Genomic DNA, 26,952 nt, shown 5'->3' with positions numbered 1-26,952 from the left:
AGACATGCATTGACATGCCGACAACCAGGTACAGACAGAACGGCGTAACATCTGGATTCAATAGTGGTGTGGTTCGGTCCCCCTAGAAACTGGAACAGGAAGGTCGAGCGCGAAGATGTGGGTCTTTGCTGTGGCCCACCTTCAGCTTAGCCACGGCCTCATCCTTTGCATGCACTGTCAGCATCACGTCCACTTCCCCATCCCTTGCCTCAGAGGCGTATCCAGGGGGGGGCAGCCGGGGCAGTTGCCCCGGGCGCAGCCAGCAGGGGGGGCGCAGTCGGGCCGCCTAATGCAGCGGTCCGCAGTGTCTCCCCCCGGCGGCTGCGTTCTGCCGCTCCCCATCCTGAGAGTCGGCTGTTCTCTGTGACGGCTGTCAAGCTGACAGCCGGCGCAGGGAAGGAGGCCGCCGGCTCCCAGGCAGCAATTGTACTGGCGTCTATAGAGATGCCTGTACAAGTGAAGCTCTGACCGCCGGGTCACAGCGACTTCAGCAGCGTGAACATGTCATGTGATCACGCTGCTGACGTCATTCCCCGGCGCCCAGAGCAAACGCTGGTGGTAAGTGTGCTCCTCTGTGGAGCTGAAGAACCACCGAAGATGGGAGATGGGGGGTGTTAATGAGTGGGGGGGTTATTGAGTGGGGATGGGGTTTATGAGTGGGGGTTAAAGTGTGGGGGTTAATGAGTGGAGATGGGGTTTAATGTGGGGATGGGTGTTAATGAGTGGGGGGGTTAATGAGTGGGGGTTAAAGTGTGGGGGTTAATGAGTGGAGATGGGGTTTAATGTGGGGATGGGTGTTAATGAGTGGGGGGTTATTGAGTGGAGATGGGAGTTAATGTGGGGATGGGGGTTAATGAGTGGAGATGGGGGTTAAAGTGTGGGGGTTAATGTGGAGATGGGGGTTAATGTGGGGATGGGGTTAATGAGTGGGGGGGTTAATGTGTGGGGGTTAAAGTGTTGGGGTTAATGTGGGGATGGGGGTTAATGAGTGGGGGGTTAATGAGTGTGAGGGTTAATGAGTGGAGATGGGGGTTAATGTGGGGATGGGGGTTAATAAGTGGGGGGTTAATGAGTGGAGATGGGGGGTTTAGTGAGTGGAGATGGGGGTTATTGAGTGGAGGGGTTAATGAGTGGGGATGGGGGTTAATGAGTGGGGGTACATAATGTGTGGGGGGATTTAGGAGTGGGGATGGGGGATACTTAATGTGTGGGGGGATTTGGGAGTAGGGACGAGGTATTATTGAGTGGGGATGGAGGATACTTAATGTGTGGGGGGATTTGGAGTGGGGATGGGGGGTTATTGAGTGGGGATGGGGGGTACTTAATGTGTGTGGTGGATTTGGGATGGGGATTTGGAGTGAGGATGGTATTTAACGTGTGTGGGGAGATTTGAGGACACAAAATGAAGAGTATGTATGAGGGCATATATGAGGAAGCAGTATGGGGGATGGGTGCAGACAGTAAGGGGTGCGAACGGGTGAATGTATGTGGGCACAGTATGGGGAGTGAGGGTGATGGCATGTGTGCAGACACAGTATGGGGAGTCAGGGGTATGTGTGAGCAGACAGTATAGAGAGTGAGGGAGTAAATATATGAGGAGACAGTATGGTGAACAGGAGAGATGTTAGAAGAGACAGTATGAGGAGGGAGGGGAATAGCGTGAGGCGACAGTATATTGCAGACATTTTTATTTAGGAGCATTATAATGACACTTCTATCTTTAAGGGGATCGTGTGGAGAGTTGCTGCAGAAGACCGGAGAAGATGGAAGTCTGCTGAGACGAGATGTGGATGAGAAAACTCATCATGGGGTCGAGACAAGAAGAAGAAAAGGAGAATGACTGCAGAGACGACGTCATCTATAAGGTACCTGGATGTAAATATTATTAGTGATACTAATTCTCATGTTTTTATTTGTTAGGAACATTAAAGGGGTTTTCCAGGTTTGTGCTGAGTCTGCAGGCATTCTATGTGACTGCAGACTTCCGAATTCTCACAGTGCTCACTGAACGCTGTCAGGATTCTCTTGTGCCAGTAATTTACATACATGCGGTCACATGCTGACTAGACATGTGTGGCCTCACTCAATGATAATGAACAGAGCGAGGCCGGGCACGTCTAGTTGGAATGGTGCGAGAATTATACAAATCACATACTTGTGCTGACATGACTGTACATCGGCAAGGGAGAATCCTAAATGTGTGCAGTGCATTCGTTGTGAGAATTCAGAAGCTGCAATGTCAGGACTCAGCTCTGCAGGTTCCAGTAGTCATCACATGGACACTTCACTCATATGCGATTTTCATAGTTATGGTCTTGTGACAACGAGCAGCTCATCCTGCTTTCAGTTTTTTACTGAACATTGAGAGGATTAGGGAGAGCAGCTTGTGGCTACATGGCTAAGTGTGCAAGTCGCATATGTACTTGGGGGGGGCGCCGAAACAAATTCTTGCCCCGGGTGCCAGAAAGCCTAGATACGCCTCTGCCTTGCCTTGCCCATTTTAAAAGACTACTGAAATATTTGAAAAGCTCAATACAAATGGATTTCTTTGGAGAAAAATTAGATGTGATAAGAATGCCTGCAAAGCAAAGAATTTTCCACCACAGATACACCAGGCCTCAGCCTGAGATAACAGACTGTATTCATTTTTTTTGGTGTTTTGTGTTATTTTTGGAAAACCAAAAATAATGAGTAGAACAAGGCTAGCAGACAGAACTATGCAATGTATGCTTGCGAAATAAAGATTTTTACACCACAGAAAACCAGGCCTCAGCCTGAGATAACAGACTAACATAAATGTTGAAGTCCAAGAACAGAGCATATTCAAACCCATCTTCTATTATATACTATTTTTTAGTCCCTTACTAAATATTGGACCCATCTTTGAGTTCAAAAATGAAACAAAATGAAACTGAAAAGAACATATGAACCCAAATAAGCAAAAAGTACAGCAATCTTTATTCAGTATAAAAATACATACATCACATAAACATTAAAAAGGTGGGAAACCCAAGTAAAGACACCACCACCCACATACCTGCTAATAGGAGATTGCACAAGTTAGAGGCACACTACTAGTATGTTATACCAACGACAAATACATTGCGGTAATGAACAGGCGCCAAAATCCAAAAGTACAAATAACACTAAAATCGCCAAAAATGAGTACAGTGCCCAAGTGCAAGAGAGGAACTTACCTCCTGTGTGTGGTGATATCAGCCCCTACATACGTTTCGGCCTTCAGCCTTCTTCCGGGGGTTAACATCACACTTACAGGAGCGTATCTTTATGTAAAGACCCGTCCAATCAAAAGTCCCCTAACAGATCACCATTTCCTCAAATGGAATCCCATAGGCCACCCAATTCGGGAGGTTGGGCATGCTAACACCCTATTTAGGAGTATTTAGGATAGTAGACCCCACACTAACTAAGAAATCCCCAATTCTGAACCTATCAAGGCAGCCGTTCTCCCTACACTCTCTCAATCCGGAGCTGAATGCGCCGAGCAGGGTGGCGCCCAGACTCTTATACCCCTGATGATGCTGTGCACCCGGCCAATCACTGCACGACCACAACAAAGATGGCTGCGGTGTTTCATGGCCTGGCAGACAATCCCTGCACCGTGATTGGGTGTCTCATGTCCGTCAAAAATGCTGGGTGGAGACCCGAGTTCCCGTCGAGTAATCCTGGAAATACTCGGTGCTCGCCGAGTACACCGAGCACAGTGATACTTGGGTGAGTACCGAGTAGTGGAGAGCACATTCACGCATCACTAAGTATTACATTGTCTTTTTCTTCTGCATACCACCCTGAGAGTAATGGTCAGACTGCACGCATCAATCAGTCCCTTGAACAAATTCTTAGATGTTTGGCCTCTGTTAGGCAGGATGATTGGTGTGATGCGTTGCCTTTGGCTGAGTTCGCCTTCAACAACCATGTGAGTCAGTCCACCAGTATGTCCCCATTCCTGGTTAACTATGGGTTCAGTCCACATTTTGGGGAATTTTCCTGCTTGGATTCTGGTTGTCCTGGGGCGGAGGGGTCTGTACAGCGTTTAAAACATCTGTGAACATCTGTGGGCTGAGGTCCGTCATAATATCTCCAAGGCTCAGGGAAGATAAAAGTTCTTCGCAGACAAGAAGAGAGTCTCGGGTCATACATTTCAGGCTGGAGAGAAGGTTTGTTTTTCCACGCGGATTATTAATCTCAAGGTTCCGTCAGCCAAGTTGGGTCCAAAGTTCATTGGTACATATGAAATTGTGGAAATAGTCAATCTCGTAGCCTATAGGTTACGCCTCCCAGCTTCATTCAAGATTTCCAATGTGTTCCACAAGTCCCTTTTAAAACCCTTTGAGGAGGGTTCTGTCAGTTGTTCCTCCGATGTTGGTGGAGGGTCACATGGAATATGATGTTGGACACATTGTTGATTCTCATCTTGTACGCCGCACCTTGCAGTATCCGGTGCACTGGAAGGGGTATGGTCCAGAGGATCGATCTTGGGTCCCTGCACAGTCTGTACATGCTGATTATCTGGTTCGGGCATTTCATGCCAGGCATCATGAGAAGCCTGGGGGTTCAGTGGCCCCCCATTAAGAGGGGGGTACTGTCATGGTAAGTTTGGAAGTTCTTGTTAGTGCTTCAGGGGTTAATGCTGTTGGCCTCTCTCTGGCTGTGGGAGGGCTTTAAATAGCCTCTTTTGGGCTCTGTCCCTTGTCAGTGATACGTTTGTCCTCGGCTGACCTCGACCTCTTGAGGATAGTCCTATATGAAAATTTCTTAAGGCCCCATCACACACAGTGAGATCGCTGATTTTGTGATGCATCAGCGATCTCGCTAGTGAACTCGCTGTGTGTGGCAGGCATCAGCGACCAGCTCCCCCGCCGGGTATCGCTGATCGTGCACGAATGTCCTGGGCCGTTTTTTCATCGTTAGTCTCTTGCTGGTCAGCACACATCGCTGCGTGTGGCAGCGGGAGAGCAACGATCAGCGAGCTCCCAGCGCTGTGAGCAGACACTGGGAGCTGGTATCTAAGGTAAATATCGGGTAACTAACCATATTTATCTATGGAATTACACCAGAGCTCCAATTCACTATACATCATGACATTAACCATAATTCCTTCCTGGATACTACGGTAATCAAAGACGCTAATGGGTACCTAACTACTGATCTATTTTCCAAATGAAGGACTATTACACTACTCTAGTTGCCACCCAAAAGCGACCAAGGACAGTCTCCCACAGTCCCAATTCAAAAGATAATCCCGGATAGTCACAGATCCGAAATACTTCCCAACAGACTTGGGGATACGTCAGGTAAATTAAGAGACAAACATTATCCACAAACTCTTGACACAAGAAACAATCCGTACTCTGACTCCTCAATTCCCCTGCTCATCTCCAAACCCAGGAGAGAGTACCTTTTGTACACACATACCACCCTCTTATGCCTAAAGTACATGCCATCATTAGGAAACACTGGACACTTCTAGCCAGGGCATACCCCAACATAGAACCCTTCAATACGCCAACATTGATGTGTGCCAGAAGGCCCCCTAACATCAGAGACAAACTGGTTCGGACCGACATAGTGAGAACACGTTTGACAGCTACCCAGTGGCTACTCAGCACCCGCAGACAGGGCACATTCCCTTGCCTGAGCTGCGCAGCCTGTTCCAATGTTAGCAAGTCGGTCAACATCACTGACCCTAGAGTGGGGAAAACATATCCAATCAAAGGGTACCATACTTGTGACTCCAGCTTCGTCATCTATGTGGTCAAATGCCCCTGTGGCCTCCTGTACACTTGCTTTGCTCTCTTAAACCACTGATTTTGTGATATGGATTGTAATAAATGAAGTTTACTTTCTCCATAAATCTCAAGAGTGTGCACTCCTTATGCCTGTGAAGCAGTCATTTTGTACATGAAGAGAATGGTGCAGCGACCTTATGTGGGAGGATCTTCAGAAGCTGAGGCCATTAGATACAGTGACTACACATAAAGAAATGTATAGCTACATTTACTATGGGGGTGGGGTGGAGAATTACATTCATTTTAGCCTATCCAGAAATATGTAGTAAACAAACATGAGACTTATGTCAGTGTAATAACGTATTATATATTGTTTCTAATCACATACATACCAGCATAAATGACCAGTCCGTAGCAGTATTTAGTGTTCCGGATCTTACATCCCCTTAGGAGGATACAATCATTATCCAAAGAGTATTTCTCTCCCTTCCATTCCAGTGTTCCTATGAAAGAATGCATGTTGCTGTTGGCTTCCTCACAAATTACTCTCCCTAAATTGAAAGAAAAACATGTATGAAAACTATAGTGTGTAAAAATACAATTCTTCATATTGACAATAGGCAACTGAAAACTGTTTTGATAATAACTAACAGCCAAAGTGTCCTGAAAGGGGTAACACAATGCTGCAGTGTGACATATAAGAAAAAGGATAGATGGCATATTCTTGTATGCAGTGTAGAGAGAGTATCTCTGTGTAAAGGCAGTTCAGAATCTGACAGAAGAAAAGCTCTGCTTGTCATTCATCGAATTTCTGTATTCTACCCAACACATTTGTGGTGCACAAAAATCAGAGTAAGGCCACGATAACGCGATCAGTATTTTTCATCAGTATTTGCAAGCCAACACCAGGAGTGTGTGATAAATGCAGAAGTGGTTATGTGTTACTATTAAACTAAAACGAGCGTCATCAACAATATTGAAGTAGTTCAACACTTGTTTCCGGGCATCTTTGTACTGGCTGAGGAACACTGATGGGGACAGAACAATCACTAAGTAGATTAATCGGTCCTCTTACAGTATCATGTTATCAGCAGCATATCTGCAGTTTTCATTGGGCGATGTGCTGCTGAGAACAATGATTTTTGTTCCAGCGTATATAATCCAATCACTGGATGAATAGGCAGAATTTTGCTTGTTTAGTATAATACAACCCATAGTCCTCTACATAGTATAATACACCCCATAGTCCTCCATATAGTATAATGTGCCCCATAGTTATTCATATATTATAATGTGCCCCATAGTCCTCCACATACTATAATATATTCCCCATAGTCCTCCAAAGAGTATAATATACTCCCCATAGTTCTACATATAGTATAATACACTCCCCATTGTCCTCTATGTAGTACAATGCACTCCCCATAGTATAAAACACCCCATACTTCTTCATATAGTATAATGCATTATCCATAATTCTCGATTCAGTATAATGCAGGTACCATATAGTACATATGGTATGATGCTATCCCCATAGTCCGATAGAGTATAATGCATCCCCAATAAAGTATAATACATCCCATAGTCCTTGATAGAATATAATGCAGCCTCCCTCAGAGTATAAAGCAGTCCCCCTCAGAGTATAATACAGCCGCACCATAGAATATAGTGCAGCCCTCCCTTAAGAGTATAAAGTAGCCAACACATAGAAATGTTTCCATTTACGCTGGTAGACACACAGGATTTCTGCCGATTCATGGCAGCTGTCCCTCGGTAGTCGGTCCCCAGCCACCACTATTTCTCCCGGTGGGGTGTCCCCACCTTGTAGCAGCATGTGACAAGGAACACCCTTACCAACACTGTTACTGGGATTGTACACTTAATGACTGACACGTGGACAAGCGCTTAGAATCATTGAATGTTACAGTTGGAAGAGACCTCCAGGGTCATCTGGTACAACCTCCTACTCAATGCAGGATTCACTAAACCATCTCAGACATAACTTTTTACTGGCTTGGCACTTTGTGCAAAAGCTTTTATGAGTGTAGAGGTACATACAAATATTTTAATGAGACCCACCAGTAAGTGCCTTCAAGGGTCTATGGATGACTGGATGTCCCTTATAATTATTTCCAGGCTGGAATACATCAACAACACTTTCAAAATATTTTAATGAGGCCCGCAAATTGTTGCCTTCTAGGGTCTACGGATGACTATATTACATTCCTTATTATTTTTTGCTGGCTTTGCACTTTGTGCAAAGCCTTTATGAGTGTAGGAGTACATCTACTACACTTTCTAAATATTTTAATGATGCCCACAAGTTGATGCCTTCAAGAATCTATGGGTGACTGTATTACCCTTCTGAACATTTTCTCATGGGTTTGCACAACGTGCAAAACGTTTTTAAATGTAGACGTGCCACAAATACATTTTCTTAATTTTTTTATTAGGCACTCCATTTGTTGCCTTCAAGGGTGTATGGATGACCCTCATAATTTTCTCTGCATTTGCATTGTGTGCAGAGCCTTTATGAATGTAGAAGTACCACAACTACACTTTTTTAATATTTGAATGAGGCACTACAGTTTGTGCCTTCAAGAGTGTATGGGTGACCCTGTTTGTAAATTTTGGCAGGCTTTGCACTTAGTGCATAGCCTATATAAGTCTAGGAGTACCACTACATAACAATTTGAAAATAATGTGTATGAAGCCCTCCTTTATGTCTAATACAGATTGTATCTGAGTCCCTCTTCCATCTAATTTTTAGCAGTTCTTGCTTCTTTCATAAATTACACTGAATTTCCAATTTTTTTTATAAAAATAATAATAAAAATGTAATAAAAATTAGTTTTAATTAGTCTTAAGCCCCTCTTCTTCTACTATGGTTTCGGAGCCGCAGCTCTTCCTGCAATCAGCGGTCACGTGGTACCGCTCATTAAAGTCATGAATATGTGCATATTCATGACTTTAATGAGCGGTACCACGCGACCGCTGAACCCTGGAAGACCTGCAGTGCCGAGACCATAGGAGAAGAGGGGCTGCAGAGACCGTACGCCAGGAGGGGGGTGAGTATGACGGGGGAGAGCCATATTCACCTGTTCCCGTTCCACCGTCGGCCACTCTGTCTTCTGCCTCCTCTATCTGTGACGATCAGGTCAGAGGGCGCAATGGCGTAGTCAGTGCGCGCCCTGTGCGGTGCGCAGCAATGTAGTGGGGACCGGTAAATATAGTCAGTGCTGGGGGCCTGAGCCAGCGTTGACACCGGCACCTGGCCCCCCCAGCGACAGGAGGGGAGTATGCCATTTTTTTTAATTGCAGCAGCAGTGGGAATAGCAATATATGGGGGTATATATCTATGGAGCATCTTCTTGGGCCACTATTAACCCTTGTGCAGCATTTTATGGGGGGCATTTATGGATCATCTTCTTGGGCCACCATTAATATTTGTGCAGCATTTTATGGGGGTATTTATCTATGGAGCATCTTCTTGGGCCACCAATAACCCTTGTACAGCATTTTATGGGGGTATTTATCTATGGAGCATCTTCTTGGGCCACCAATAACCCTTGTACAGCATTTTGTGGGGAGTATTTAACTATGGAGCATCTTTTTGGACCACAATTAACCCTTGTGCAGCACCACCCTTGGCTTATACTCAAGTCAATAAGTTTTCCGAGTTTTTTGTGGCAAAATTAGGGGCCTCGGCTTATGCTCGCGTCGGCTTATACTCGAGTATATACGGTATATCTGTATTTTTAAAATCCTTTTTAAATTTTGCCTTTTATACAAGTCATTATACAGAAATGATTGTTTATCAACATTTTTTCATGTAAACTCCAATTTCTGGTCGATTTTGAATGTTTTATTGTCAGTCCTTAAAATGGAGTGAAAGTGTGATACCATTGTTTTCAGCAGCAATCTGGAAGTCAGAGATGCATCCAGAGGTTTTCCCATGTCACTCAGCAGTTTTTCCATCCATTTAAACATTTTCACTACCCCCACACCTCCTTGTAGGGTCTGCTGTAAAAATTGTCAGATATCCCATTGACTCCCATTATACTCGTTACTCGAAACGAGCATCCGAGTATAAGGAAGTGCTCATTCCAAGTAACAAGCACAGTCTTCAGTCTAAGTGAGGATTGGTAATTCATTTTTCATATTTCAAGTTTGCATGTTATGGCGCAACAGTGTGCTTCCTTTTTTGCTTGAATGTATATGAGCTGGTGACTCTAGGTTAAGCACCTGTTCACACTGTTTATGCTTGGATGTGCAGTCAGTTTTTGAAATTTGTATTCATTAACCTTCTCACTGAGCACTCCACCTGTTAGCCGCAGGCGTTTTTAATCAAAGCAGGGCCACTACCCCTCCACAGAGATATAGACTTCAGTCAAAGGAGAGGATTTACATAGGTTCCCATTCAGATGAAGACTTCAGTCTAAGTGAGGATTGGTATTAGGTCAGGGTCCTGAAAAACGAGAAATGCCTTACCGTGGCTTCCAGGTAAACATAAATTGGCGATTTTATGCACTAAACTTTCTCGATTTTTCATACTTCTAAAGCAGTAATGCAATTCATTTTTCATATTTCAAGTTTGCATGTTATGGCGCTACAGTGTGCTTCCTTTTTTGTTTGAATGTATATGAGTTGGTAACTCTAGATTAAGCACCTGTTCACACTGTTTATGCTTGGATGTGACGGTCAGTTTTTGAAATTTGTATTCATTAACCTTCTCACTAAGCACTCCACCTGTTAGCCACAGGCGTTTTTAATCAAAGCAGGGCCACTACCCCTCCACAGAGATATAGACTTTAGTCTAAGGAAAGGATTTACATAGGTTCCCATTCAGATGAAGACTTCAGTCTAAAGGTACTGTCACACTTAGCGATGCACCAGCAATCCCGACCAGCGATATGACGCGGTCAGGATCGCTGGTGCATCGCTAATTGGTCGCTAGTGAGCTGCCACACAGACAGATCTCACCAGCGACATAGCAGCGGTTGGGGTCGCTACTTACCTGTCAGACAAGGCGATCCTGACGTCCTCCCGCCCGTGTCCATGCGTCGCTCGTCGGCGCCACAGGAAGCCCAGCTGGAAGCTGATGACGAGAAACGGTCCAGGACGTTCTCGCGCGATCAGCGATAATCAGCGGGGGAGCCGGTTGGAGGTAAGTATCAGACATAGTGATATCACTAGCAATATCGCTGCTACGTCACAAAAACCAGTGACGTTATAGCGATATTGCTAGAGATATCGCTTAGTGTGACAGGCCCTTAAGTGAGGATTGGTATTAGGTCAGGGTCCTGGAAAACGAGAAATGCCTTACCGTGGCTTCCAGGTACACATAAATTGGCCATTTTATGCGCTAAACTTTCTCAATTTTTCATACTTCTAATGCAGTAATGCAATACATTTTTCAAGTTTGCATGTTATGGCGCTACAGTGTGCTTCCTTTTTTGTTAGAAGGGACTGAGTAGTGACAGTTTTCCCAGCTATTTTTGAGGTCTCATTTACCCCTGCAGGGCAGTTTTTTTGTGCTGTTGCGGTGCTGTGTTCATAGTGAATAGGATTCACGGTATTGCACAGCTGACACGCAGCCAGCACCGCTGTCTTGTGTGGTGACTGGGGTGCAAAATCTCGCCTTAAACCTCAGGGCAGGGTGGATAAAAATCAATGTTTTTTTTAAAAAAATCAAAAAAATCGGATTTTTTTGATTTAAATCGGATTTTTTTTATTTAAATCGGATTTTTTTCAATAAACTGCTTTTTGAGGAAAATATTTTGCCATCCAAAGGTTCTTCCATCATGAGATAAAGCTGAGTTGTTTAACTCAGTAGAATAAAGGCTGTATATGTGTAACATTCACAATGCCATGCTCTTCCAGAGGTTTCTGTAGGATTAGTGGGCAGTTTCTCTCCTATATTATCACAGACGCTCGCTTTACTTACGCAGTTCTCAAAACTGAATTTGACTCCGCAGAGGTCCCAGCCTCTTCTTCACGGCAAAAATGTTACAACATGAACAGAGTTGAGAAAAAGACCTTAATCCTATTGTTCTACAAACCTATGAATACAGAATCAACCCCTTCATTGCCAAGTCCAAGAAGTTAGACAATATGTTTCTGATTGTTTGGAGTGGAATAGATCTGCACAACACAAGAAGAATGTGAATCTAAGTGTGAGGAGGAGGAAGGGCAAGCAGACAAGAAAATGAAAGTGAAACTTTGAGCACAATACTGCAGCATAGCCACAGACAGACAAGTCTGGATCTGTTTGTGTGTACGATCTGAGGTTTATTACATTCTTTCCTTATAATGGCAGCAGGCCGTAAAAGAGACCCAGTTTGGGAATATTTTAATGAAGCTCCTTCGCCTATCGGTAAGGCAGGCATGCGTGCAAAATGCAAACGATGCAACAAAGAGATGCAAGGCCTGGTGGCGCGAATGAGGCAACATCATGAGAAGTGCGGTGATGAAGATGACCAAAGAAACACTTCTGAACAGGCAGGATCTTCAGGTTGGTAAACATTTTTATTGAATCCTATTTCTAAAGACTGAACTGTCATGTGTGAGAAAAATTATATTTCTTATTATTACTGCATGTTACTGTCATTTGGTACAGTTATGAAGAAAAACAAATATTCCTTTTGGGGCAGGGGCAGTGATGTGTTGTGTACAATAAGCAGAAATTGTATAAACAAGAAAATAACAGCTTTGACTTTTTTTGTTTAGGGGAATTCATGGATTCTGGAAACTATCCACCTCCAAGATCACCATCATCCTGTTCTACAGTTTCAGAGTTATCCATCCAGGATAGTGCTTCATTAGCAGCAGCAGCATCATCATCAGACACCCACAGCCACATATCACCATCACCCAAAAGGAAGAAAAAACCTTTACCTCCTGGAACCACCATAGATAGGTTTGTGATAAGAACTAGCAGATTAGAAAAAGAGTTGATTGATGAAAAAATTGCCCAGTTTATTTATGCAACGAACTCTTCTTTCCGTCTGACTGAGAACCCACATTTCATTAATATGGTTCAGTCACTGAGACCAGGATACAGTCCACCCAGCAGAGCTGATGTTGCAGGGAAACTGCTGGATCAAGTGTATGACAGAGAAATGGAGCAATGTGCAACAGCTCTGGAGGGTAAAATTGTTAACCTAAGTATTGATGGGTGGAGTAATGTCCACAATGATCCTATTGTATGTGCTTGTATAACAACAGAAGAAGGTAAAGTCTTCCCTGCACAAACAACTGATACGTCAGGAAATGCACACACAGCAGAATACTTACAAGAAGTGGCAGTAAAAGCTATAACAACATGTGAACAAAAATTCAAATGTCTAGTACGCAGTTTGGTCACTGACAATGCTGCAAACGTATCCAAGATGAGAAGAGATTTAGAAGAGCAGGGGGGAATACAAAGCTGCTAATAACATATGGTTGCAGTGCTCATTTGCTGCACCTCTTAGCCAAAGACTTAAGTGTTCCAGAAATAAAGGCTAATGTTGTTGAAATTGCTAAATACTTCCGTAATAATCATTTTGCTGCAGCAGCTCTGAAAAGGATGGGTGGAACCAAGCTAACGCTCCCACAAGATGTTAGATGGAACTCTGTGGTGGACTGTTTTGAGCAGTATATCAAAAACTGGCCTATTCTGATGACACTTTGTGAAGAAAATCGAGATAAAATAGATGGCACTGTCACGGCCAAAATCCTCAACATTGGGCTTAAGAGAAATGTTGAACATATGCTGAGCTTCCTGAAACCCATCTCTCAAGCTTTAAACAAAATACAGAAAAATAGCTGTTTTATTACGGATGCTGTTGAAATTTGGAAGGAACTGAGTGAACACTTAAAAACAGAACTACACATGGACAGAATTAAATTACAAGCAGTAAACAAACGAATGGGACAAGCACTGACTCCAGCTCATTTTTTGGCAAATATTGTCAATATCCAATATCAGGGTCAAAACCTAAGTGCTGAGGAAGAGGAGTTAGCTATGACATGGGTATCCAGCAATCATCCATCTTTAATGCCAACTATAATAAACTTCAGAGCTAAGGGGGAACCATTCAAGAAATATATGTTTGCTGAAGATATTTTAAGGAAGGTCACACCAGTAAACTGGTGGAAGTCACTTAAGCGCTTGGATTTAGAGACTGTTCAAGTAATGATTTCACTTTTAACAGCAGTAGCTTCTTCTGCAGGCGTTGAAAGAATATTCTCTTCCTTTGGACTCATTCATTCTAAATTGAGAAATCGGTTGGGACCCAATAAAGCAGGAAAGCTTGTTTTTCTTTTCCAGATTATGAATAGGAACAAAGAAGAAGATGATGATGAAGATGACGACAAGTGAGCTACAGAGGACAGCATGGACAGTAGTATTTAAGTTTTTCATGTGTTGGCTGGGCTGACAGTCTAAGTTTCTTAAAATATATATATATTTTGTTTAGCCAAATTAGTTAACAAACATGGATGTTTGTTTAAGCAAATAACTTATGCTGTAATGTTGTTATTGTTTCAGTTGAATAAATCTATTAAGGTCAGGATTATTTTTCTCCTTCCTAAGTACAACAGAACAGTGGTGTCCAAATATGAATGATTAACCCATTAAACTGGTGAGAAAAAAGTAATATAAAAAGTGATTCTAAAAATCTTCATCTACTTGCATGTTAAAGTAGCAAGAACTAGTTTAGGTAGAAACTTTGATTTAAATCACTGATTTAAATCAAGCCTTACTGACTAGTGATTTAAATCGTGACTTAAATCGTGATTTAAATCAGTTAGATTTAAATCAAATCCACCCTGCCTCAGGGCAATTTTTTAGTGGCAGCACCGCTGTCTTGTATGGTGGCTGGGGTGCGTTATCTCGCCTTAAACCTCAGGGCAATATTTTAGTGGCAGCACCGCTGTCTTTTGTGGTGACTGGGGAGTGTACAGTAATCTCGCCTTAAACCCCAGGGCAATTTTTTAGTGGCAGCACCCCTGTCTTGTGTGGTCACTGTGGTGCGTAATCTCGCCTTAAACCTCAGGGCATTTTTTTAGTGGCAGCACCGCTGTCTTGTGTGGTGACTGGGGTGCGTAATCTCGCCTTAAACCTGAGGGCAATTTTTTAGTGGCAGCACGGCTGTCTTGTGTGGTGACTGGGGTGCGTAATCTCGCCTTAAATCTCAGGGCAATATTTTTGTGCTGTTGCGGTGCTGTTTGTAAAACACAAAGCAGTACTAGGCTATAGTGCTACCTTCCACAAATCACTAACTGCTCCTTGTTCCCCAATATCTGCATCTGAACATCAGCAACTATGGCAGAAAAATAAAAAAATCCTAAAAAGGCTGTTGTGAAGGGACAGGGACGTGGATGTGGGGTTGTCATTGGTGCACAACAAGGCATAGTGTCTGGGAACCCGAAGAAGGTTGATGATTCTAGGTTCCTGGCGAAATTTCCCAGTCTGGAAGGTAAACGGGTCTGGAAGCCAGAAGAACAAGAGCAGATACTGTCTTGGATGGCTCATAAGGCCTCAGCGCAATTTTCTAGCAGCACCCAATTGTCCATGATCATGACAAAACAGTCTCCTGTCCATACAGAGAACACTGGGTCATCCTATTCTCAACCTGTTCCTACAGTTGTGGCCAAAAGTATTGACACCCCTGCAATTCTGTCAGATAATACTCAGTTTCTTCCTGAAAATGATTGCAAACACAAATTCTTTGGTATTATTATCTTCATTTAATTTGTCTTAAATGAAAAAACATAAAAGAGAATGAACATTTCACACAAACCTCCAAAAATGGGCCAGACAAAAGTATTGGCACCCTCAGCCTAATACTTGGTTGCACAACCTTTAGCCAAAATAATTGCGACCAACCGCTTCCGGTAACCATCAATGAGGTTCTTACAATGCTCTGCTGCAATTTTAGACCATTGTTCTTTGGCAAACTGCTCCAGGTCCCTGATATTTGAAGGGTGCCTTCTCCAAATTGCCATTTTTAGATCTCTCCACAGGTGTTCTATGGGATTCAGGTCTGGACTCATTGCTGGCCACCTTAGAAGTCTCCAGTGCTTTCTCTCAAACCATTTTCTAGTGCTTTTTGAAGTGTGTTTTGGGTCATTGTCCTGCTGGAAGACCCATGACCTCTGAGGGAGACCCATCTTTCTCACACTGGGCCCTACATTATGCTGCAAAATTTGTTGGTAGTCTTCTGACTTCATAATGCCATGCACACGGTCAAGCAGTCCAGTGCCAGAGGCAGCAAAGCAACCCCAAAACATCAGGGAACCTCCGCCATATTTGACTGTAGTTCTTTTCTTTGAATGCTTCTTTTTTTCTCCTGTAAACTCTATGTTGATGCCTTTGCCCAAAAAGCTCTACTTTTGTCTCATCTGACCAGAGAACATTCTTCCAAAACGTTTTAGGCTTTTTCAGGTAAGTTTTGGCAAACTTCAGCCTGGCTTTTTTATGTCTCGGGGTAAGAAGTGGGGTCTTCCTGGGTCTCCTACCATACAGTCCCTTTTCATTGAGACGCCGACGGATAGTACGGGTTGACACTGTTGTACCCTCGGACTGCAGGGCAGCTTGAACTTGTTTGGATGTTAGTCGAGGTTCTTTATCCAACATCCGCAAAATCTTGCGTTGAAATCTCTTGTCAATTTTTCTTTTCCGTCCACATCTAGGGAGGTTAGCCACAGTGCCATGGGCTTTAAACTTCTTGATGACACTGCGCACGGTAGACACAGGAACATTCAGGTCTTTGGAGATGGACTTGTAGCCTTGAGATTGCTCATGCTTCCTCACAATTTGGTTTCTCAAGTCCTCAGACAGTTCTTTGGTCTTCTTTCTTTTCTCCATGCTCAATGTGGTACACACAAGGACACAGGACAGAGGTTGAGTCAACTTTAATCCATGTCAATTGGCTGCAAGTGTGATTTAGTTATTGCCAACACCTGTTAGGTGCCACAGGTAAGTTACAGGTGCTGTTAATTACACAAATTAGAGAAGCATCACATGATTTTTCGAACAGTGCCAATACTTTTGTCCACCCTCTTTTTATGTTTGGTGTGGAATTATATCCAATTTGGCTTTAGGACAATTCTTTTTGTGTTTTTTCATTTAAGACAAATTAAATGAAGATAATAATACCAAAGAATTTGTGTTTGCAATCATTTTCAGGAAGAAACTGAGTATTATCTGACAGAATTGCAGGGGTGTCAATACTTTTGGCCACAACTGTAGTTCATCACCCCGTCAAGAGTCACAGGAAACATTTGACTCCATCCTTGGCCACTTCGAGGATCTGTTTGGTCCATTTTCTATCGTTGCCTCTGGCCTTTCACCGCGCGACATTGAAGAGGAACGCGAGGTATCGTCTGTTGACGATGACCAAATATTTCAAACCCCACGGCCAGAAGAAAGCCACTTTCATCCACATGAAATACCGTGTGAAGAGGTGGAGGATGATGGTGATGACACACAGTTGCCATCTGGCCAGTCGCCAATATCAACATGGAAGGAGGATGGCATGGACGATGAGGTGGTGGATGATGAGACCACTGATCCGACCTGGTCCGTTGGCATGCATAGCCAGCACAGCAGCACAAAGGAAGAAGGTGGATACGTAGTACCAACAAAGGCAACAAGGGCTACTGTTTTGAGCAAAGTGCGAAGTGTGTCAACTGTTGCCAAGAGCAATACCTCTGTGCCCCAAGTCAAGGCAAGGGTGCGTTCAGCCGCTGTCTGGAAATTTTTTTCTGATAGTCCTTCTGAATCGAATGTTGTCATCTTTAGCATATCCCATATGAAGCTGAGCAGAGGCCAAGGCAAAGGCAACCAAAGCACCACCAGCATACGGAAACACATGGCAGCCAAGCACCCTAGTCGGTGGGCTGAACAACAGGGTACTAAATCGGTGTCTGCAGGTCAAACCACTGCCATGTCACCTGTGACCCATCCTTCCCAATCTGCTGGCCAGGTGATCATCATACCTCTTGCTCACAAGCTGCGGTTGCACAGACACAGGACACAACAAGCTCATCCACTTGTTTGTCCCAGGAAAGCGTCCAATTGTCCGTGCCCCAGATGTATGAAAGGAGGTGTAAATACCGAGCCACGCACCCACAAGCACAAATACTGAATGCGCACATCGCCAAGTTGCTAGCCGTGGAGATGTTGCCATTTAGGCTGGTGGGGACGAAGTTTTTACGTGATCTGTTGGCTGTGGCTGCCCCACGATACTCGTTTCCCTGCCGGCACTATCTTTCCCGGTGTGCCAGCCCCGCGTTACACCAGCACGTCTTAAACAATCTAAAGTGTGCTCTCACCAACGCCGTAACTGGGAAGGTCCACCTTACTACAGACACGTGGACAAGTACTTGTGGCCAGGGACGATACATCTCTGTCACAGCACACTGGCTCATCTGGTGGGGGTGGGACAATGTCTCAAACTGGATCATCACATATCCTACCCACACCACGAATAGCGGGCCCAACCTCAATCAGGGTTTCCGCCTCATCATATTCGTCCTGTCTCCCCTCTTCCTCCTCCTCCTCCTCTGCCTCATCATCCTATGCTAAATTACCCTCCACATCACTCCCAAGTTGGGAGCTGTGCAGCAGCGCTTCGGCAAAGCGGCAACATGCTCTGCTGAAGCTGATCTGCTTAGGTGAAACACCACACACTGCAGCAGAGCTGTGGCAAGGACTAAAACAACAGACCGATCATTGGCTCTCCTGTTGTGAACACTTTTGAACTGACTTCTGAGGTTGGGCTCCCTCTGGTGGTAGCTGTGGGTAATGCAGCTGGTCGGGTTAACAGAAGTCAATCACCTGAAGAGGATGATTGGAGGTCAGGTGTTAAAGACTGGGAAGATTTAAGTCAGCAAGCTTCCCTCAGTTGTTGCTGGTGATTTGGTTTTCTTCCTGTGCATTTTGAAGTCCGCTTGCCCCCTGCTTGGTCCTTCATCGTTCAGATAAGTTATATGTTTGCTGGAATCTTTTTGCATTTGATCCAGTTTTTGCCTTTCTCTGCTTTCTGCTTTTCTGTGTGGGTTCAGCATTGTTCCCTGCTGGGACCAGTGCTGGACCCCGTTCCATATGCCACAGCTTATGTCAGTCTGTTCAGTATTGCTAGTCCCCTGTTATGTCAGTATCTTTTGTTTTGCTTCCAGTTCACACCAGAATGCTGATCTAGTGTGGGAGAGGTCGTGTTGCCTCAGTATTTTTGTATATCAGACGTGTTGGATTTTTCTTAGGGTTTTTTGCGTGATTTCAGACAGTATCTTTCCTGTCCTGTTCTATCTAGACAGTTTGGGCCCCATCATTTGCTTACTCTATTTTCTGCCTGTGTTTGTGCCTCATCTTGTCTCACTGGCAATATGTGTTTGGGGGCTATCTATTCCTTTGGGGTTCTACTCTGGGGCAGTTTAGCATCCCCCTTTCTTGCTTTAGGCTTAGTTAACTCTTTGGCTGTGCTGAGGCGTCTAGGGCATCGTAGGTACGTCCCATGGCTAATTCTAGTTGTGTTGTCAGTTTTAGGGGTCTGCAATTCGCTTAGTTACCAACCTTTCAGGTTTTATGGTTGCCTAGCTTATTCCCCGGCTATCCTCCTCGGTGACCTAATCATAACACTCTCCCCACTGCAACTCCAACCCGATCTGGTTGTCTGTGACAATGGGCGTAACCTGGTGGCGGCTTTAAAGTTTGGGAAGCTGGTCTACGTGCCATGCATGGCTCACGTGCTGAACCTAGAGGTGCAGAAATTTTTAAAAGCATACCCAGACTTGCCGTATCTACTTGAGAAGGTGCGCCGTATTTGCGCCCATTTCCGCCATTCTTCAAATGCTGTTGCCGGTCTAGCAGCGCTTCAAAATCAATTTGATTTGCCAAACCACCGACTCATTTGCAACCTGCCAACATGGTGGAACTTAACATATCATATGTTGGCAAGGATAAGTGACCAGCAGAGGGCACTTGCTGAATACCAGCTTAAACATGCCTGTCACACTGACTCAGCCAAGACACATAAAAACTGTCGAGTGGGTGTGGATCGCTGATATTTGTGAGGTGCTTGATAACTTTGAGTACCAAGCTTGTGAGCGGTGATCAGGCTATGTCTATGTCTGCTGAAAAAATCGCTGCAGAATCTAAAAATGGAATCTTTGCGTGCTCAGCAGCTGGGTATGGAGCAAGATTTCACAATGGGTGATCCTACTCAGCCCAGCCAATATCATCAGGCAACATTGGGGTATGAAGATGATGATGAAAACGAGGCGGGAGAGGACTTCTTTTTCAGTGGTACCGAGGGGACACCTCATGCTACAGAAGGGAATCCCAACCCCAGCTTCATGTCTGTCCAGCATGGTTGGGCTGGAGATGAGGAGGTGGAGGAGCAGAGTCAGTGCAAGGAGAGGATGGGTATTGTTCCCCCTTCTGAGGTCACAGAAGATTTGCCTCTTTGCAGCTTGGCATACATGGCACACTTCATATCTGACTGTCTGTGCCAAAACCCTCGCGTCATCCACATTTTCAATAGCAACCTATACTGGTTGGCCACCTTTCTAGACCCATGGTGCAAGGACAAATTTCCTTCGCTACTGTTTCAGTCACCAAGGGGTTTCACAATTGAATCCTTCAAAAGGGCTATCGTCGATCATTTGATGGCAACAGCATCCTCAGACACCACTGCTAGCAGAGGTACCAGCTCTGTGCAACAGCATGCATTAATGGGGAGAGAAACTGGCTCATCACCAAGGACTAGCTGAAACAGTAACAATGTCAAGGAGGGAGAAGTTGAACAAGATGGTCAATGACTATCTAAGTGACCATACCTGCGTCCTTCCTGACGCTTCTGTTCCGTTTAATTTCTGGGTATCCAAGCTGCATAGTTGGCCAGACCTCACCTTATATGCCTTGGAGGTGCTGGCCTGCCCTACTGCTAGCGTGATGTCAGAGCGTGTTTTCAGTGCCGCTGGGGCAATCATCACAGATACACGCACACGGTTGACTACAAAGAATGCAGAGAGGTTGACAAGGACTGGATTTTGCAACAGTATTTAAGCCCTCCAGATGACAGTATCCCAACCTAAAGTCACCCAAAACATTATTTTTTTGCAATTGGTGATCACGTCCATCCCTTCCCATACAAGCCCCTTTTCTTCTTTTTATACATGTTTTGAAATCCTGCTTCTGCCACATGTACCTCATGGTGAATAAGATAAAAACAATGTTCCGTTAATTATTATTTCCCGTCGGAGGCACTTGTGATGAGACCCTTCTTCCTTCATCAAATATGATACATCCCCTTGGGCTAATTTTTGGAGACACTATGGATATGACTGGACACTGGGCACTGCAACTACTGTGCTAGTAGTCCTAGCTTCATCATAATTGTTTGGCCCTTCAGACCTGCCTTGCTTCCTTCATCAAATATGATACAGCCCCTTGGGCTAATTTTTGGAGACACTACTGCTATGCCTGGACACTGGGCATTGCAACTACTGTGCTAGTAGTCCTAGCTTCATCATAATTGTTTGGCCCTTCAGACCTGCCCTGCTTCCTTCATAAACCATGATACAGCCCCTTGGGAATGATTTGAAGACACTATGTCTATGCCTGCACATTGGGCACTGGAACTACCGTGCTAGTAGTCTACTTTCAAAATTGTCTGGCTCTTGAGTCTTCCTTCCTGCTTCAACCATGAGACAGCCCGTAGGGCTAGAGCTAATGGTTTGAAGACACTATGTCTATGCCTACACATTGGGCAGTGGCAGTGGAAGAACAAGAACAGTAGTCCAAGCTTTATAATTGTGAATCCCTTGTGATGATGATGATGGGTGGCTTCTTCCTCCTGCGTTAACCATCACACAGTCCCTAGGGCAAATCGCTCTCCTTACACCACTTACACACTTAGCTGTCAGAAGGTCGCCTCCATCATCACTCGCTCTTACGGCATTTCTGATATATCACTGCCACTGTGTAAGTGGCGTACGAGTCCCGTTATGCCGGCAAAAAATGACAGAACTTCAAATAGTGTTTGTACATTCTAGTGAAGCAGTGGTATAAAACCAGTCGTGCAGCCCCTGACCAGGTGCCCCCTGTTTACAGCATACATTTTTTAAACATTTACACTTTTTTAGCCTTTTCCTCAGCCCCCAGACCGCTTTGTAGGGTCCAGCAGACAATTACTCGCATTTTCCATTGACTAACATTGGACTCGTTACTCGTACCGAATACCCGAGTATTACGATATACTCGGTACGAGTATAGTGAGTCCGAATACTTCACTACTCACTCATCCCCAGGTACTGTATGACTAAAGTCAGGCTTAAACTTCGTTATCCCATATTTTTCAGATTATAAAATGCACTTTTTTCCCCAAACCTTGGTGGGAAAATGAGGGTGCATCTTATAATCTGAATATAACTTACCAGCTGCGGTGGAGCGGGGTCCCAGGGTCGCTGCTGCATGAAGCTGGTGACAGCAGAAGTGGGGCGATGCAGCGGATCCCAGGCTGGTAGGGTAGGAGGGGGTGTTCGGTGGTGCAGGGGCTTGTAGTCATATTTTATTTGGAAAGATAAATGGTCTAAATACCAACTGTACTCACCATCAAATGCTGCCAGGCCTTCGGTAGTGCAGAACTGATCATGTGTAACCATTAAGGCTTGCTTAAACTTGAGATTTGTTTCTCTAGGAGACCAAAAAAAAAGACATGAAATGGTGTTTTTCAGATATTTTGTAACATTCATTACCCAAAAAGTAAAGGCAGCACATCTACAAATTATGTCTGGTGGATCAAGGACAGATATGCTGAACGTGTGGCCGGTTAAGCTGCAAAACGATCTGTGGGAGAGGTGGGCCCAGAACTAATCCATGTTACTCAATTAGGACGCTGATGTGATCTTTCTGCTTACTCCTCCGACTGAGGAAAATGGCCTCCCAGTATCAGTCTGTGCTCTTAGATAACTTTATCTGTAGTTAATGAATTATTTGCACTTCTTAACCCCTTAAACCAAAATTATGTATGTTATTGCTCAGGAGCTGTACTCTCTTCAAATGTGGCTTTTGCTGGCTAGATTACATAGCCAGTATCTGTACCTAATGGCAGCAGCCAGAGCTTAGTACAACTATTACTCATCTACCCAACACCAATTACCAGAAAGCATGTGATGCTCGTCAGAAGATAGGTGTAACAGATACGTGTCTCAAGCTAGGTATAAAAGATGCCCCTGAGAAATTCGATGCCAAAAATGCACATAAACTAGAAGATAGTCTCCAAACAATTTATAAGTGACAAGTCCCCTACTGTATGACGCTAGTAACAGAAGAATTTTTTTGGGCCTGTCAAAAAGGCCTGTATAAGATGGACTAAATGCTCCAAACAATTTAAAAGTGACACGTCCCCTGCTGTAAGACGTTAGTAACAGAAGAATTTTTGGGGGCCTGTCGATAAGGCCTGTATAAGATTGAGTGGATGCTCCAAACAATTTAAAAGTGACATCTACTGTATAACGTTAGTAACAGGAGAATTGTTGGGGGCGGGAATGGGAACGTACAACAGGATCAATAACAGGGCGGCTATGGGAAGTACAAGATCCAGGATCCAGCCTACAACTATTACTCATCTACCCAACACCAATTACCTGAGAGCATTTCATGCTCATCAGAAGCTAGGTGTCACAGATGCATGTCTCAAGCTAGGTATAAAAGATGCCCATGAGAAATTGGATGCCAAAGAAGCACATAATTGAGAAGATAGGCTCAAAACAAACTCAGATCTCGCCTGCTGTATCATGTTTGTAAAAAAAATAAAATAAATTAATTTTAATGTGCAACAGCTCTGCACACAGAACAATTTCAACACCACTAACTGAAAAGGTTATATAGCGGGCTGTATCATGATTAGCAACAGAAAAAAATTAGAATTTTTTTTTACTGTGCGTTAGGTCTGCAGACAGTTCATATCACCGCCACAACATGACAACGTGGGATACGGCAGGCTGTTTCACATTTAGCAACAGAAAAAATTCTACTTTATTTAATGTGCCTTAGGCCTGCAGACAGTTTCATATCACCACAGCAATAAATGACAACGTGGGATACAGCAGGCTTTTTCACACTTCGCTAATGAAAAAATATTATTTATTATGCTATACTTGTGCATGGAGCACAAAAGAGAAGCAGTGCACAAAACACTTGTAGGACATGTGCCCTGCTGGCTTTATCTGTGAACCTCAGTAATGCCCCCCCCCCAAAAAAAAAATAAAATCCGGAAGGTAAATTTTACAGCCACACTGGATACTATCTAGCTACACTATCTGACTGATATACTACAGTGTCAGGAGCAGCCTCTCTGCGCTGTTACAGTGTCAAAATGGCGCTAAAACAAGATGTTTGCTATTTATGTGGAGAGGTTCATGTAATTTCAGCAGCCAATGACACAAGCCGCTGTGTCAGGACATTGTGGGTGTTTCCTGCACCCTGATTGGCTAACTGCAATGTGGACACATAAAGTTAGGAAATAAAAATGACTGCTGTGCTGTGCTTACAAGAACGTCGGGCTCTGGGCTCTGAAATCACCTCCCTCATTAAACATGTGCCAAACGCTCATGATACACCATTATTCTCGTTGCTAAAGTGCTGAAACTATTTTTGTGTCAATGCAAATATTTTCCCGCACTTCTACCGAATGTTACTGATTTTTACCAATTTTATAAAATTTTGCTCGGGTTTCCGATCACGAATCCAAATGAGCCATATTCGTGCCGAATTTATATTTTTCGATCATTTTCTGAACAAATTCGTTGATCATTACTGTTCACCCAGTGTGCTGTCAGGGAAATGTAGCGTCCCTGGCCACAAGCACTTGTCCAAGTGTCCGTGGTTAAGTGGACCTTCCCAGTCACAGCATTGATCATGGAACGGTTGATGTTATGGGACACAAGTTTGTGTAAGGCCGGATCGGCACACAGGGATAAATAGTGGCGGCTGTGGACCAAGTACCGAGTGACAGCCTCCACTATGAAGCTGTGGAAAGGTTGAATCTCCACAAGCCTAAACGGCAACATTTCCAGGGCAAGCAGTCTGGAAATGTGGCCGTTTAGTATTGTAGCCTGTGGGTGGGTGGATGCGTATTTATGCTTGCGTTTCTAGGACTGGGGAAAAGACAACTGAACTCTGCCCTGGGACAAGGACGTGGACATGATTGCTGACAGTAGTTGCAAGTGTGCAACGACAGGTGCAGGGTGGGAGGCATCTTCGTCTACGTCATGGACAGGGGATTGGCTTGCACAGAGAACAGGAGAAGAGGCAGTGGTGTCATGTGCAGAAACTGTTTCTGGACCCTGGCGTTTGGCCCAAGTAGTCAGTACTTTGCTTGCTTGTGCCTGAGCATGCTGGTGGTGGTCAGGCTGGTAGTTGTGCTGCCCCTGCTAATTCTGGCATGGCAGATGTTGCAAATGACCTTTTTTGGTGTTATCTGGACTGTCAAGTGCCAATGTCATGATTCCTTTTTTGAATCATGGCAGCTCTTGAATCATTGCATCAGGTCGCATGCGTAAGCATATGCATGCGTTGTTTTTCGGTGTGCGGCGAGGTCCGGAGAACGCAACATGTTGATTTTTGGAAGCGGCAAAAATCCGTCAAATATGCGCAGTCATGCGCATGCGGATGAGTGCGTCAAATAAACACATAACTGTCTATGGGAACGCATGCGTACGCACATGCGTTCTATATGCATGGGGTTTTTTACTGAGTTGGTCCAGGAAGTGATTCATCCACCTGATAACTGAGAGCTCTAGATACCACAACAATGGCTATGTAAGTATAGAACCTTAGAAAATGTCATCCTCCCTCACTGCTGTTTGTACTTTGTACTAATTTTTTTTTCTGTTTACTTTTAGACGTGTCAACTGGCCTGGTACAGTGGTTGGCTCCTGGTGAAGCGGGTTTCTCCAGTTCGTCTCCTGGTGCTGCTTTCTGTCGTGGTGAGGACAACACTGTCTATGTAAGTATGGAAGCTTTGGAATGTCTGCTTCTCTGAATGCTTTTTCTATTCCTCGTAGACTGGCCAATTCTCTCTGGCGCAGTGGGAGTCTCCTGGTGCAGCAGTTTTCTCCATTTCGTCTCCTGGTGCTGCTTTCTATCGTGGTGAGGACAACACTGTCTATGTAAGTATAGAAACTTTGGAAATGTCTGTCTCTCTGAATGCTATTTCTGTTCCTTGTAAACTCGCCGATTCTCTCTGGCGCAGTGGGTGTCTCCTGGTGCAGCGGTTTTCTCGTGGTCATCTCCTGGTGCTGTGGTTGGCTCCTGTTGCTGCCGTCTGTCCATGGCCTGTGCTGACTGCTGTGGTTTTGGACTACTGCCTGTAGTGTAAGTATTGTTTTCCTTTTTTTTTTTTGGTCTACATCGTTTTTGGATCTTTACAAGCTTAATTTTTCTTCTGTTCTTTTCTGTAGTGTTTCACTTGACTACTGCCTGCTCTTCAAAATGTCCTCGAGTGAAGAACAGACTTCTTCCCAGGGTGGACCGGACAAAGATTATGTAATCACATTTGCTATACTGATTGGTATGTATTGACTGGCAATACTCCACATGTGTGTTAAATCATTTAATTTCTTTACAGGTACCTGGCAGTGATGAAGAGCAGGAGCAGTCCAGTGGAGAGGATTCTTCCCAGGGTCGTCGGGCTCATATGTCTCAGGAGAAAAAACGGGGTGTAAGTATTCCTTTCATCAGAGTTGTAATACAATTTTTTTTTCCAGCTTTACTTAAAATTCTTTTTTTCTATTTTATCTATAGGTTTCACAATGGGAAGAAGCCACACTGGATAAAGACAACAAATAACTAATCCACTTCGTGCAAGAAAGAGTACCGCTGTGGGACACCCGTGACCGTCAGCACTCCGAAAATGTGGTGATTTGACAGCTCTGGGAAGAAAAGGCAACATCGCTGCTGACTGGTTGGGACCGTGCCACGCTGCGAGCCAGAACTGATTTTGGTAAGTATTGCAATGTGGTCTGGACCGGCAGTGAACCTGTGAATGGATGTGCATTGTTTTCTAATTTTTTTTTCCCCTTCACAGTGAAGCAAATCAAAATCCGTATGCGCTCAATGAAGAACCGCTATAACAAGGACATGAGAGAGGAGGTTCGGGTTAAGAAGTGGTTCTGCTGCAAGGTTCCGCAAATACAAGTATCACTG

At 44.3% G+C, this 26,952-nt stretch overlaps 1 protein-coding gene across 1 annotated transcript in view; it reads right to left on the bottom strand.

Moving 5' to 3' along the window:
- The window catches only part of ATP8B3 (ATPase phospholipid transporting 8B3), an 807,548-nt gene that overhangs the window by 372,080 nt on the left and 408,516 nt on the right, over window positions 1-26,952 (bottom strand). The window contains exons 10-11 of the mRNA XM_073545649.1: window positions 22,355-22,437; window positions 6,143-6,301 (exon numbers count right to left, since the gene is read on the bottom strand). Of these exons, the coding sequence (XP_073401750.1) occupies window positions 6,143-6,301; window positions 22,355-22,437 (242 nt within the window). The remainder of the gene's footprint in view (window positions 1-6,142; window positions 6,302-22,354; window positions 22,438-26,952) is intronic.

Source organism: Dendrobates tinctorius, unplaced genomic scaffold, assembly GCF_039654945.1.
Source record: "Dendrobates tinctorius isolate UK_male_01 unplaced genomic scaffold, ASM3965494v1 ptg000011l, whole genome shotgun sequence".
In the NCBI taxonomy this organism is placed as follows: Eukaryota; Metazoa; Chordata; class Amphibia; order Anura; family Dendrobatidae; genus Dendrobates; species Dendrobates tinctorius.
Note: the sequence above shows the minus strand (reverse complement) of the source record. Positions and strands in the feature narration are given on the sequence as shown.